Source organism: Canis lupus, chromosome 25 (assembly GCF_003254725.2).
Source record: "Canis lupus dingo isolate Sandy chromosome 25, ASM325472v2, whole genome shotgun sequence".
NCBI lineage: Eukaryota > Metazoa > Chordata > Mammalia > Carnivora > Canidae > Canis > Canis lupus.
Window position 1 is genome coordinate 40,521,891 of NC_064267.1, and position 14,951 is coordinate 40,536,841.

The 14,951-nt window shown below is 39.7% G+C and overlaps 1 protein-coding gene across 17 annotated transcripts in view; it reads right to left on the reverse strand.

Annotated features, from left to right (window-relative positions):
- Nucleotides 1-855: 855 nt before the first annotated feature.
- SLC19A3 (solute carrier family 19 member 3) overlaps nucleotides 856-14,951 on the reverse strand; it is a 45,558-nt gene continuing 31,462 nt past the window's right edge. For 16 of the 17 annotated variants that reach the window (XM_049101397.1, XM_025463297.3, XM_035720385.2 and 13 more), the window contains 5 exons: nucleotides 9,442-9,593; nucleotides 6,453-7,278; nucleotides 4,449-4,641; nucleotides 2,856-2,997; nucleotides 856-2,075 (listed from right to left, as the gene is read on the reverse strand). In XM_049101397.1, coding sequence (XP_048957354.1) covers nucleotides 1,899-2,075; nucleotides 2,856-2,997; nucleotides 4,449-4,641; nucleotides 6,453-7,278; nucleotides 9,442-9,591 — 1,488 coding nt within the window. In that variant the 5' untranslated portion in view covers nucleotides 9,592-9,593 and the 3' untranslated portion in view covers nucleotides 856-1,898. Of the gene's footprint in view, nucleotides 2,076-2,855; nucleotides 3,053-4,448; nucleotides 4,642-6,452; nucleotides 7,279-9,441; nucleotides 9,594-14,951 lie in introns of those variants that run through there. The other variant, XM_025463308.3, reaches the window with a different exon arrangement.

The window sequence follows — 14,951 nt, forward strand, 5'->3', positions numbered from 1 at the left end:
ATCCCGGGACTCCAGGATCATGCCCTGGGCCAAAGGCAGGCACTAAACCACTGAGCCACCCAGGGATCCCATGTAGTTGAGAGTTTAAATAGAATTTTTTTCTCTGCAAATTATTTAATTTCATTTTCCAACTGGACAAAGCATTTTCTTGGTTCTTCTTTGTTTTCTTTCCAAATTAAATTTAGAATCACCCTTACTAGTTCTGAATAAAGATGTATTTTTTTCCTTCTAGGATGGGATTTAACTTATAAATTTATTTAGAAAACATGATGTCTTTATGTATTTTTTTCTTCCTGAGAACAAGATAGGCTTTTCCATATGTTTAGGTGTTATTTTGCAATCTACAGAAGTGTTTGCAGGTATGGTCATAGATGCCTTACACATTTATTAAATAGATTACATGTAATTATTTTGTATTTTTTTTGTCCTATCATAAATTGGATCTTTTACTCCTATGCATCTTCTAAATGGTTGTTGTATCATGAGTAAAGCTGATTTCTATATACTTTCTGCACTGCAATCTTAGTTTTTAGTTGAGTCTCCTGGGTGAATACTTGTGGTCTCTAGAATAATGATAGTTTTGCCTCCTCTTTTAAAGTTTTTATTTTCTCTCTCTCTCTCTCTCTCTCTCTCTCTCTCTCTCTCTCTCTCCTTGTCTAATTGTGTTGGCTTATACCTCTAGTACAATAAATTAAATAAGGAGAATAATAGCGATTATCTTTTCCTTGGTTTTGATATAAGTAGGAATGTCACTAGTTTTCTCTACTTAGTAGGTGTTGGCTTTGGAGCTGAGTTTTATTTTCAGTCCAGTGATCGAATTTTAGAATTTGGAGAAAAGTATATGTGAGACACAAATCTTGAACCGGCATTCTTTATTTCCATGGCAGATTATTCCATGTGTCTTCTATTGAAGTTTCAAAGGACATACAAGCACAGATGATTCTTAGCACAATTCATCAAGAATTTAGAAAGGCAATTTAATATTTTTGCACATAGTATTTTATGTAGGACAATCTCTGCCACTTAAAAATTAGATGTCCCCCTCGCTGCTGGCCCCATCATTATTTTTTTTTATTTACAAATATTTTCAGAAATTCCTGGAAATTTCCACTTACATTTTTCTGTTTTAGACAGAGATCAAACTGACATATCATGACCTATCTGGAGTCATGGTAGGGAGAAAGCTCACTTCCTCTCCTAGGCCACCAGGAATTGACTTGAATGTCATTCTGTGGATACACAGGAATGTCTGGGGCTATTCCTGAGATAGAATTTCAACAACACTCAGAATAACACAAAGTAAAAAGTAATCATGACAAAATCAAATGGTGATATTATCAAATAGTAGTTTGTGAACAATGCCATGTTATCAGGATTGAAGAGGGGTCCTTAGAAACTGGACCAGACCTGGAGATTCTCTCAGAGCACTGCAAGTTATATAGAAATATACTTGATAAAATAAGGAAAATAACTATGTGACAAAAAATGTCCCATCTCTTGTCTGTTTTGGTAAAATAAAACAAATATTTAAACCTAGCAAAGGGGTTGGTCCAGTTAGTATTTCTGTTTATGAATGGAGAACTTCAACTCCAGGATGACTGGTGTTTTCTCATAGTTTATTTCCATGCCATGTGTATGTCCTAGTGAGTAATCAAAACCAGAATATCTCAGTTCTTGCTACTCACTGGGGTCCCCAACATAAGCTATTTGATCGAGATGATGGGCCTTGTTGACTGCATACAGATGGACACATAGTAGCCGGTCTAAAACTGAGATTTTGTTGTGGTTTTGAAAAGGTTTGTTGAAAACCAGACTTAGGAAGTGTACCAATTTGTGGAACTTAGTAACTTTATGACCAGGAGGATCCTTGCCCAGCGGATGCAGTGGCTGCCATAAGGTTAGAGCTTTGTTCCTGCAATGACATTCCTTAGCCCCTCTGGGTGGGGCTCATCTGGATTCTGACTTGTAGCTGGTCTCTGTGCTTGCTTTTGGCATCTGGTTGAGTAGATGATGTACATGCTTCTCGTTAGAAAAATGCCAGCAATAACTGTAAAATAACTCCCATAAACTAAAAACTAGAGAAAAACACATAGAGGTAATTAGACACACATAAAATATGACTATGTCACTGATAATACACAGTGATGATAATGATTTGCTTGGATTATGGGATAACTAAGACCCAGGATATACACAATACTTTCTTCTTCTATCTTAGAAGAATCAACTATAAAAATGTAAGAAATTCAGTAACTAAGAATGTGGGCTCTGGAGCCAAGGTTGCTTGGGTTCACACCCCAGCTAACACCAACAATAGTGAAAAAACACTAAATTCCACTGATCCATGTGTTTATGTCTACAGGATAGTGAATGAATTTAGTGAATGATGGGAATGAATTTTAGATAATGAGGTTACTTCTTACATAACTATCCCTTTCTTTCCCAGATCCATATGTAAAATGTGAAATGGGGCTATTTCAAGACCCTCAGTGGAGTAGGGAAAAGGAGTTGAGCTCTGCAGTCATGTACCACTTCTAGTCAAATCTCCTAAACCTTGGAACGAATATTATGGCAGGAGGAAAAGCAGACATAGAGGGGGCACAATGGCCAGAGCGGCATCTGACGACATGTTAGTAGCCACCGGCAAATGTTACCGAGTATGGTTATTGCTGAAAACCTACTTGGTGTGTTACAATATGATAAGGAAGGAATTGCTTATTTAAAAATTTGCTCAACTAAGCAATTCAAGAAATTAAATACTGCTTGTGGTGAGGTTGAAAAAACCTTTCAGATTACCTAGTTATTCCACATTCCCCCAACTACCTGAGTAGGAAAACAACAATATTACAGCTTACCTGAATGCTGATTGGCAGGTTGAGTCCTTTCTGATCTACTACGATCACTGTCATAATGGTCTGGATCACCAGGGCCATGAAGGTGTTCATTCCAAACACCAAGGCATAGCGTTCCACACTCAGATTAACCGCGATCTGAAATCTATCATTAAATGTTGAATTACATTCTTTAACAAAATACACATGGGATCCTTACCCTTAAAAGACAGAAAATAAAGAAATGGAGATCAAAGCAGTGTCTTGCTATCAGCCCTTTTTGTCTAAATCTCTTCCAGTTTAGACAAATAGGCAGAGCAAAGGGAATTAAAAAAATACAATACAGTTGAAGGCTGAATTAAAACACCAGTTAAAGGAAATATGGCACAATTTCTCCTCTTCAATTTAATGCTTCCAGAAATTGAACCTAGATTTTCTGAGTCTTCATAACCTGAGAATATTTGATGGTTTCTGATTATAAATACTCTTTCACAGTGAATTTTTATGAAAATGGAAGCAATGTCCAATTCATGGAATCATTTGGAGAGTTATTCTTTTTCCTGTCAATTGTATCAACAGTTTCAAATTTTGGTGGGCGAGTTATTTATTTTTAGGAAGATCCAGATCATGATTGGTTGTATAATTGAGTGAATCTATAAATAATTTATTCTAATAACTATATAGGTTTTGACACCTTATAACTACTGAATGACTGGCAAATGTATGTTATCTAGAGCTGTTCTGTGGAACAAGGGTAAAAGGCTTTTGGTTCTGAAGATTCTTAAAATGAGAAGAAGTAATGTAATCCTACCTTAACAATGTCCTTGAATTAAAAAGAAGAAACTTAAGAGACATGAGTTTGATTTGTTAAACTGACATATTTCCACTAAAAAAAAAAGTAAACAACCTTATTCTCTTTCATGATCTTTTTCCAAGCTGCTCATATTTCTGTGGTTTGTCAATTCCTTATCAAACATTTTTCACACATTAAACCTCAGAACTTAATAAAGCTTCTGGCTCTACTTCTTTCATGTGATTTGAAATTCAAATATTTCTTATCTCTTTTGATTAATATCAAAGCACATTTCCTGTAGTCAGCTTTCTCTGCACTTCTATATGAAACAAAACGTTTTTCATTGTTAAAAACTGATTTCTGAGCTAGTTTCTTATAATCGTTGCATCCACTTTTTTCAATATCCAAGTTTTTATAACCCGCTGAGTATGTTTTGCTTCACCCAAATGTATATGTCTGGTATTACACAAACAACTAAATGAAATTAATGATGAAACCTAAACTTAATCATTCAGAAGCAGATTGCACCCTGCCTTGTTATGGCAAAAAACTTGATAAAAATCACAACCCGACAGTGTATCTTTGCTTTTGGTTCATGAACCCATAGGATTTTTTTTCTTTGATGACTTATCTTAGCAGCATTCAGAGGTCAAATAGTTAAATGAAAACATGGCTTCATTGTGCCCAATTTAATATGTAGCCAACATTTAATATTGCTATTGATTAAAATACTTCTGAAGTTTTGCAAAGAACTACAGAAATGCTACAGAAGAGAGAACATGGTGTGGGTTTAGGAGTGGAGAGAAATGATTGGTAATACTTACACTGCTATGGTTATAAGAAGCATATAGCTGGACTTGAATATCAAGTAGCCAGCATAGCATGCCCAGATGTCAGTTGTGTAATGCATGAGAAACAGAGAGCCTGCATTGATGATGGAGAAGATCGCTAGAGCCAACTCTCCCAGAAGATCCCAGTTGACTTTCACGTAGCCCACTGCAAAGGCAGTCACGGCCCCTGAGAAAGAAACATTAAGGGAGATCCACACATTGACTGTGCACATGGGATATGCCACCGTGCTCTATTTACATTTATTTATTTATTTATTTATTTATTTATTTATTTATTTATTTATTTTTTTACCGTGCTCTCTTTAAAAAGTCAAGTCTTAGGCAAATGTACATGATGAATGTATGGATTTCACAAAAATAGCATGTAGATTTATCTTTTTCTCAACCATATTTTCTGTTGGCTTCTCTCTTTACCTCCTCCTCTTTCAATCAGGTAGTTGCCACACTTTTAATTAATATCCATTACATGCCATGCACTGTGCCATGTGGAGAGGCCCGAAAGTTTTTTTACCACAGCAGCCTGGGGAGAAACGATCCATAAACCCTGTCACTTGCTACAACATGTGAGGAGCAGGAATAGAGAAGAGTGAAAGGGCTGCTCTGATAGTATACCTGGCCCGTCCATACTTGCCTTTCTCATTGGTTGTTTATCGTAATTTTTTTCAATGGGTAACAGATATGTTGCCCTGGATAGAAAATTTTAGTCTTTATTAGTAATCTTAAACTGCTGGTGTCCATCTCAGTGTCTTTGAGATCTAACCCATTTACTTGAGGTTTTCAGTGAACTCAATATTGACTTACAGAGTTTAAGAGACTGAATAATTGGCAGTCATTAGGGTTAGCATTTATAGTTCTTTTTAGCAAAATAAAAGGTACTTATGTTTCAAGTTACTGATGTTTGATGAACTTTTCCATGTGTGATCCAGGAAAGAACCAATGCTACAAAGGAAATACCATTCTTTCACCCCACCCTCCCAGAATTTGGAATGTAGAAGAAATAATTTCAGTGAACCAAGTCCAGAGCAGTCCTGGTGTGCAGGAGTAAAGGTGAAGCCTCCCAAAAGAGAGACAATAAGAGAATGGACACCACTTGACTTTTCTGAATTTTTTGTAAACGAGGGTGTGGAAATCTCCTACTTCCTAGAAAATATCTTTAAAGTCTCAGTTGAATTTAAGTTCCCACTTACCAGGATATAAATATTTATTGTAGAGTAAACTTCAAAGGCAGATTTCCTTCTGGTGTTAGAATCCTGACTCTTGCATACATTCCACATCTCACTTAAATCTCTTAAGAAAGCTATTTTTAGAACTTTTTTTAAAAAATATTTTATTTATTTATTCATGAGAGAGAGAGAGAGAGAGAGAGAGAGATGTAGAGACACAGGCAGAGGGAGAAGCAGGCTCCATGCAGGGAGCCTGATGTGGGACTCGATCCCAGGACTCCAGGATCATGCCCTGGGCTGAAGGCAGGGACTAAACCGCTGAGCCACCCAGGGATCCCCCCATTTTTAGAACTTTTTGGTGTGGAACCTAAGATTGCTAATGGTCGGCACTAGTTAAATCAAATCTTTTAGTGGTAATCTGGAAGGCTTGAGGGTTCAATCTATTTTACTAAAATAATGAAAACTTCTTACTTATATATAAGGTGAGTATTTTTCTTTGTATATAAAAAAAACAACCTGAAAGAAGAAGGGGTATTATTAACCCCTTTCCTAATGATGAATTGGAATCTTAGGAGTTTGCCTAAAATTTAATCATTTGGTGCTTAATCCAGAGCTCTTGAGTTACTTGCCATAACTCTACCACATTACATACAAATGTCATGGTCCTCTTTTTCTTTCTTCCAGTGCCTTCCATTAAAAACAAAGGTTAATATGCCTTCTGACAGAATTAGCTTACCACCATGGAGTTTAGCAACAAAGACAAAAACGTAATGGGGGTAGCCCATCAAGGGAAGATAAATCAATGTTTGCTTACCTCCAAAGGTTGCAATAGCTTCTACTGCCCCATTATAGATGAAAGAACTCTGGGATGGTGCCTTGTAATCCCACAGGATTTGAACATAGTTCAAAATTTGGTTAAAACCTGCTGTAGAGAAGGCCCACCAGAGGGACCAGTAAAAAAGACGCTTTGAGGAGTAGCATTCCTTCAAATCTTGGAACCACTGCACAAAAACACTTAAAACCAAATTTTTAGGCATTGGGCTATTCACCGGAGCACCATCCAGGTTCCCTGAAATGGTTGGTATTTCTGAAGTGGGTATCTCTTCACCATCTTGTGTGGTAACTTTGGAAGGTTCATCTGACACTGTATTTTTGTTTGATGGTTTCTGTACCTCTTTGTTGGATTTTGCATGAAAAAACATGCTCTTCTTAGGCATTGGTAGGAAAAGTGAAAAAAGAAAGGCCACACAGACAGAGGCCAAGGATATGACATTGAGATAAAAGTACGATACGTTGGCCAGGGACACCAGGAGCTGGGCCAGCACGGAGGCCACTGTGTAGGCCACCAGTGTGATGCTCCTGCAGTAGCCACTCACTTTCTGGTAGTGCTCTGGGCTGACCACACTGTAAATGTAGGCATAGTAGGCCACCTCGGTGGCAGTCACCATCCCATAGAAGAACTCTACAACCTGCATTGTCTTCACTCCCTGGCCAAACAAGAGCAGCAGCCAGGTGATGATGAAGCTGATCCCTTGCAGGATGATGACTGGCTTGTAGCGGACATAGTCAGTGAGGATGAACACGGGGAGCAGCAGCACCAGATAAGAGTATGTCCAAACTGGTAAGATCTCGTTTGTGATCTGTGAGGTTGAAAAATGGATCATGTGACCATGAAGCACCAGGAGGTGAAAGAGATACCTTTTTACGTAGTACATTACTAAGGTGTAGGTGGCTTGCCCAATATCAAACTCTGCATCCAACTGGATAGGATATTCTTCATATTATGGAAAAGCACAAGTGAAAACTGATTTTCTTTCTTTCTTCTTTCTTTCTTTCTTTCTTTCTTTCTTTCTTTCTTTCTTTCTTTCTTTCTTTCTTTCTTTCTTTGATTATTTATTTATTTATTTGAGACAGCGCACAGAGAGAGAGGGAGAGGAAGAAGCATACTCCCTGCTGAGCAGAGAGCCCAACACGGCACTCGATCCCAGGACCTCGAGATCATGACCTGGGTTGAAGGCAGACACTCAACTGACTGAGCCATCCAGGGGCCCCCAGAAAATGGATTTTCAAGGAAAAAAGAGGTCCTCCCCCTTCTTCAAAATAAAACCAATTTATAAATTTATGTGCTTCCCAACGGAAGAATATATTTGCTTAATGTGCAGTCTGAACTCTCTTAAAGTTAAACAGTATGTACATTTGAGTTAAATTAGTTAAAAATTATTCAACAGACACTCCTGGGGTTTTTAGTCTCTTAAAAAAATACCATTCCTCTTTTGTTCAAAGATTTTAACATTAGACAAAGGGGCTACAATGTTAGAAGACTCCAACAAACTTTATGTTTATTTGATCCATCACCATGTCAGAAATGTCCACAGTCTAATGAACACATGTGAGGACAGAAAAGAATAAATAACCTTGCAAAATTGCAAAGTGGGAACAAGTCATGCATTGCATTATCTTCCTGGCCAAATCTCCCAAAGCTTTTCCCCTCCCAATTCTACTGGTTAACCTCTGCTTACTCAATTCTGTCTCATTTGATGTGGGTATCTCATGGCTATCGTCAGAAATGCAAGGAACCGCAGTGATCATTCCTAGGAAGGAAGGACCAAAGGGGTTGATCTCTGGGGCAGGATGGGTGCGGCGGCAGCACTGTCACACCACACCTGCATTTGTTCTGTTCTGTGCCACTGCTGTAGACAGCAGAGTGATTGCAAAGGCTAGTGGGACTGAGTGGCACCTCTGGGCATAGGTATGCAAACTGGTCTATAGTGGTCACAGAAGCAGACCCCAGTCGGTTCACTGGCTGATTTAGGACCTGTATTTGTCCTTTGTTTTGTCTCAATTGTGATCGGCTTCCATCTGGAAAAAAATTGGAAACAGAGTTGTCGCAAAGTGATTTTACATCACCACACAACACGCTTGCTTTTTTGTCCGTAGCACCTCATCACCAAATTAACTAGCATCGGTTAGCCTTCTGGGTGAAGGCACACACTCTGTAGTGTCTTCGTGGCTATGGCTGGAGATTATAAAACTAGAGCAGGGTAATTCTCCAGGTGGGTGAGTGCCTTTTCTTGTTGCACTTATTATTAAAAAAGGAGGTGGATCTTTTAAGACAATTTGGCCTTCAGGGGAAGATAGAGCTGAGAGATAAAGCTGTTAAGTCTCACTGGCTGGTAAACAGTTTTTCACAACTGAGTAAGTGTCCTAAAAAAAATGATATGGTTCTTTATCATATCCTGCTTATACCTCAGCCATCTAAAAGTTTATTAAGACTAGATCCTGTGCCTGGCAGAGATTTTACGTTAGGATTACGTTAGTATAACAGAATTGATGGAGCCCTGAAAATTACCTTGTGTTAAGACTAATGGTAGAGCTCCATAAAAGTTAAAATATGTGGGATCCCTGGGTGGCGCAGCGGTTTAGCGCCTGCCTTTGGCCCAGGGCGTGATCTTGGAGACCCGGGATCGAATCCCACGTCGGGCTCCTGGTGCATGGAGCCTGCTTCTCCCTCTGCCTATGTCTCTGCCTCTCTCTCTCTCTGTGACTATCATACATAAATAATAATAATAAAAAATTAAAAAAAATATGTATTGGACTTTAATATGCTGAGGCTTCCCATTTTTACAAGTGTGAGGAGGGAAGACTAGTTTGAATCATTGTATTAAATGACAAATACTATGAAAATGGATCACCAAGGTTAGTGCGTTAATATCTCAAGTTTGATGAAGCCCTAACCCCACATCTTGTTCAAATCCTGTAAAATTAAACCACGTTAAGATATGTATGTATGTATATTAATTTACCTCTGAGCTGGTCAGGTTTTTATCTGGTCCAGATAAATACGGGATAAGGAAGGGTTCTGAGGGTCTCATCATGGAGAAAAATCCAAATAAGCACAGGATCACAGTAGGATAAATCCAGGAATGACTTGACAAAGTTTTGAAACAATCCATGGCTGATCAAATGGAAACAGAGTCAAAATTAGCTGACATTTAATTACTTTTGGCATCTTGGATATAACGAGAAACGTGTTTCTAAATGTTTTGTGGAAGGATAAAGTTTCCTCTGTCTGCAGCTGAAATGGGAAGGTGAATGATTCATAAGTGTTTTCACATATTCCTTAGGTGCGCCGGTCAAACCCTCCTTAGTCAACAGGCTTCTTACTCATTATTGCTGGGACAGGTTACGCCCCCTTAGTGCTCTTCAGCATAAACATGGTAATGAGTAGTTCCTGATAAATGGTAAACATGGGTTAATTAATGCTTGAAAGGAAGTACAACCCTGGCTGGTGCATTACTGGTGTACATGTGGTAGGTGACATACTTCTAGGAGGTCAACTCCAACTTCACAAGATTTAGTGGCTCAAGTTACTATTTTTTTTTAAAGATTTTATTTATTCACGACAGACACAGAGAGAGAGGCAGAGACACAGGCAGAGGGAGAAGTAGGCTCCATGTAGGGAGCCTGATGTGGGACTCGATCCCAGGACTCTAGGATCACGCCCTGAGCTGAAGGCTGACATTCAACCGCTGAGCCACCCAGACATCCCTCAAGTTACTATTAATTCATCTGCCATAGTATTTTGTATTGTGACCCTGAAATCTTTAACACACTGAATGGCCTGTTTATTTACACATTTATCTCCCCATTAGACCATCCCTTACTTTTGTGGTTGCTTGACACATAGTACACATCCAAAATACTTTTGTTAGGTGTCTCCAATCTGAGAACTTATAATTTCTCAGTTTAAAAAAAAAATTAAGCCAGATGAAGAATAGACTGGCCATTTTTTCCTATATCCCCTCTGTTCGAGACTGACGCTTAGTCTGTGTTGGGAACGAAAGGCACCAGTTTGTAGGTTGCTACCCTGCTCTTCATTAAGATTGGGCCCATTTCTTCCATTGGTCTGCAACTTCACACCACTCAGTGGGGGCAGGGAGCTGATTAATAATAGTTCATGCTTTGTTTCGAAGCCACAAGTGTAATTGCTTGAAATTCAAACTTCAGGCAAGAAGTCCAATGGTGAATCTGCCACAGGAAAATCCCCTCTGATTCCTTCATATTGGGGATCCAGTCTACTTACAAAGTGTCCACATTTTTGGAAGCCTTGGATGGGGAAACTAACTTGCTGTATGATGCTTTTCTGTATATTATCTAGTTTATTAACTCCTAATAATAACTGTAAAAATATATACCACTTTCCCAAATTCCCAGGTGAGCATATGGGACATCCAAGGTGTCCTACATCTGGCTTCCAATCACCCGGTCAAGATCTGAATCCACATATCTCTGATGTCCATCTGGATCCCTTTTCCTGCTCCACTCTGCCTCATTCTGGTAGCTCTAATGATAACCTTTCCTCGTAGTGAGGGAAGAAAGTATTTTCATGAACACATTCATCCTAAAGATTATGACTAACTACATAGAGCCAATTATAGTTTGAAAGTGGACCTAAGAGAGGGAAAGTGATGATCTCTCCAGCAGAGGAAGTCACTGGGTGCAATTCCAGGTATTCAGGAAGACAAACTTTGCTAGGGGCTAGGGAGGTGGGTAGGTCTTGCAGAAGGAAGCGGATGAAGGTCAAACTTCACCGCTGAGAGCTAGTAAAGCTTTGTTTGCATTTCCAGAGTGTACTGCTGGCTGCATCAGGAGAAGGCCAGGGAGGCCCTTAACTCTACAAATGCCTTGCAGTTCAGTTGTGCATCTGTAGAAGGGGGTAATGATGTTAACTGTGTAGGCTTTCTGTGAGTACTGGGTGCCTTGACTGATATCTGGAAAGGACCTGGTGCCATGTTGGGCATAGCACCGCTGCTCAAACACACGGCACTTCTCTTCCCTTTCCTCTCTTCATGTTGGAGGATCCAGAATCCACAGTGATTCTGGCTTAATGAGGAGAAATGAGAGAATGTGTCTGGCCTTAGCTGCAAACAGCCGGGAAGTATCTGGGGGGCTCACACCTGTATCCTAGGATATACTGGGCTTCCTTTCCTCACTCCTTTTCTAGCCTCCTCCCCACAGAAACAAACACACGCTCCAAAGCTAGGTTTTCTGCTAGAGGAAATAAGAGAAGACATCTAATCCAACATTTGCAGGAATCCTTTAGTCCAGACAACAGCAGGAGCAACCAGACCCTTTCTGAGGCCATGTCTTGCTTGGTGTCTCTTCTTCCTCCTGCAGGGCTCCAGCCCTTGTCGCTGCCTGCTGGGAGACTTCTACACTGGCAAATATTTGGCTGTTCTTTCACCTGCCCCGACCCAAGGTCTCCTAGGCATCTAGCACTTGCCTCATTTCCTAATCCTTCCTTACTCTGGCCCCTTAACAAAGACCGTGTGGACTTGACTTATGTATCAGATCCCCTGGGAACTTGGAGAAATATGGGCTCCCCGACTCCATCCCTAACGTGTGGTTCAGTAGGTATGGGGGCCAGGGAATCTGCATTCATGCAGAGTGTGATTCTGAGACATGATGCCCAAGGACCACTTGTCCCTCTCTCACCCTCTGGGCAAACTGGCTCCATGCCACGGCCTTGGATCTTAACAGGGTGGAGAGGGAAGTGGATGGAAATTGTCCAGGGAGCTTTTGCAAAATTACACGTAGACATGCAGCCCTGAAATTCTTTTCTGGTTCTCTAGGCCCTGAAGAGTCCAGGCCAGGTGATGGAAAGGTCCTCAGGTGACTGATGTTTTGGGTAGACGTCTCACACCGTCAGCCCCAACCCACTAACCTCTTCATGTGCACACATCACTCCCTGTCTGTGACCCATTCTGGCCCAGTTAGCTGAAAACCTTTTCCTGTAGGTGCCCTGGAGTGTCTGTGTCTAGCACTGAATAAATACCACGGGTCTGGCTTCTTTAGTTACTGGCACACGGGTATCTGAAATTCTCCAGCTCAGCATGGCCTTTCACCCACTCTCTGAAGGCAGTGATTTTTTTTCTTACTTGTGAAAGATCCTGCCAACTCACACAGATAAAATGAGAACAACCTATCAGCTACTGTCGGCTTGGCTCCTGCCTTACACCAAGTACTGTATTAGTTGCTGTATAACATTATTGTCTCTGATCCTTAGAACAACCCTAATTATATATATTTACCTATAATTATATATCTTATAGAATATATACAGATACTATTATTTAAATAATTAAAATTATTAAATATGGTTCTATTAAATAAATATGAATAGAATTATATGATATAATAATATATTTATCATATTTAATATTACATATAGTTGACCTTTGACCAACAGGTGTGAATTGCATGGGTCCACTTATAGGTGGATTTTTTCTGGATAAATACAGTACAGTACTATAAATCTGTTTTCTCTACCTTACGATTTTTTCTCTAGCTTACTTTATTGGAAGAATACAATATATAATGCATATAACACATGAAATATGTGTTAATTAACTGTTATCAGTAGGCTTCTGGTCAACAGTAGGCTATTAGTAGTTAAGTTTTGGGGGAGTCAAAAGACAAATGTGGATTTTCAACCGTGCAGGGGTTGGCATCACTAATCTCTATGTTGTTCAAGGATCGATGGTAATTACATAATTTTTATATGTATCTAAAATGTCCCCAATTTCTCAGACATGGGAACGGAGCCTCCTTAAAGCTCATGGGCACTCAGCCAAGCAAGGTTAAGATTGAGGTCAGGGTCAGGTCTGTTGGTGCCAGGTTTATGCCTTCCCTCTACATGGATGAGTAGATGGGTCTGACTTCTCTGGCACCATTCCCACCTCCTGGACATTTTCCTCACCAGCCATCCCCATAGGCACCGTCAGCATGGCCTCTAGGTTTCCAACCCAACAATCCCTGCCCAAATCATTCTCTCCCTACTAGAGAAACCTCTGGCTAATGGGGTCATATAGCTTGGAAGCATTGATCATCACTTTTTATTTTTATCTTATTGAGGAGATGCTACTCTTATCTGTCACATGACTATAGCGATGATAATCAAATTACACAATCCATAATTTCTACATTTGAAAAATTATTTTTTTCCTTGACAGTTTTGTGAGGTAGGTAGATAGAGAAGATGGTATTTACTCATTTTTTGGATGAGGAAATTGAGGGCCACAGGCAGTATTATGTGTGCAGGTTTTCACCCGGATTTGAACTCAGTTTTTCCAATTCCAAGTTCAGTAATCTTTCCTCTGTGTTGCGAGTGCCTGGTCAGCATCCAATTCCTCTTTATTTTAGAATAATGTTTTTCAGATTGTGAGTGTCAACAAAATTTAGTGGGTTGCAAACAGGATTTTTTTAAATGTCCTGTTTGCAGATAAAATATATTAAGAATCAAAATGCACTGCAGAATCAGGCTATGTTTTTTTCTGAGCTTTGTTTGGATTATCAATATAGAAATATACAAAAATGGTCACATCGTAAATTACATCTTTCTCTGGGACACAGTCATGGAGTTAGAAATTGTAGAGGAAAGTGATGCTTGGATGGCTCAGTCGGTTAAGTGTCCAAATCCTGATTTCAGCTTAGGTCATGATCTCAGGGTTGTGAGATCGAGCCCTGCATCTGCCTCTGCACTGGCTGTGGAGCCTGCTTAAGACTCTTTCTCTCCCTCTCCCCCCATTGACACACACTCTCTTTCTAGCTCTCTAAGAAAAAAAAAGAAAAGACAAAAGAAGTTGCAGAGGAAAATATAGGATTGAATATTTACTCACATCTCTCCTAAGCACACCTGTTAGGGTCATCATAGGATACCCGTTCCGTCTGGGAGGGCCTCCAGCCTTCATGGGAAAGCACCATTCTAGAAAAGACTGTCCTTTTGCTACTTTTCCATTTATTATTATTTTTGACCATGTAATATTATCCTCATCCTAGAAAGTACTCTAAACCTTCCCTCACTTCATTGACTCTAACTCAAGGACATGAATTGGATGGATTTTCTGACTTGACACTTCTGAAAGTTAGATGTTGATCTTTCCCCCCTTTCTGTGCTTTCCAAAGAAGACAATCCTCTTAAAAAGTTGCTCCTGTAGTAGTAATTCTCACCTATTACTCGTATGCTCCATTACATGGAGCACATGTTCTTGTGCTCCATTTTTAAAAAGGCACAAGAACATTATATGGGCAGTTGGTCAAAAGAAAATACAATAAAAGAATGTTCTCCAAACAAAAGTCAGCTTAGTGTGTTATCATTACTTGAAATCTACAGTGAAAACGCCAGAAACAACCAGAAAGCTGAATGAATCAGCTGCTCCTTCTGGAGGAGACTTGGAGCAGTAACTAGATTTGCCACAGAGCTTACCTCAGTGGGTCGGCTGGGTGGTGTAGGAGAGCTCTTTGGAGGGAGAGC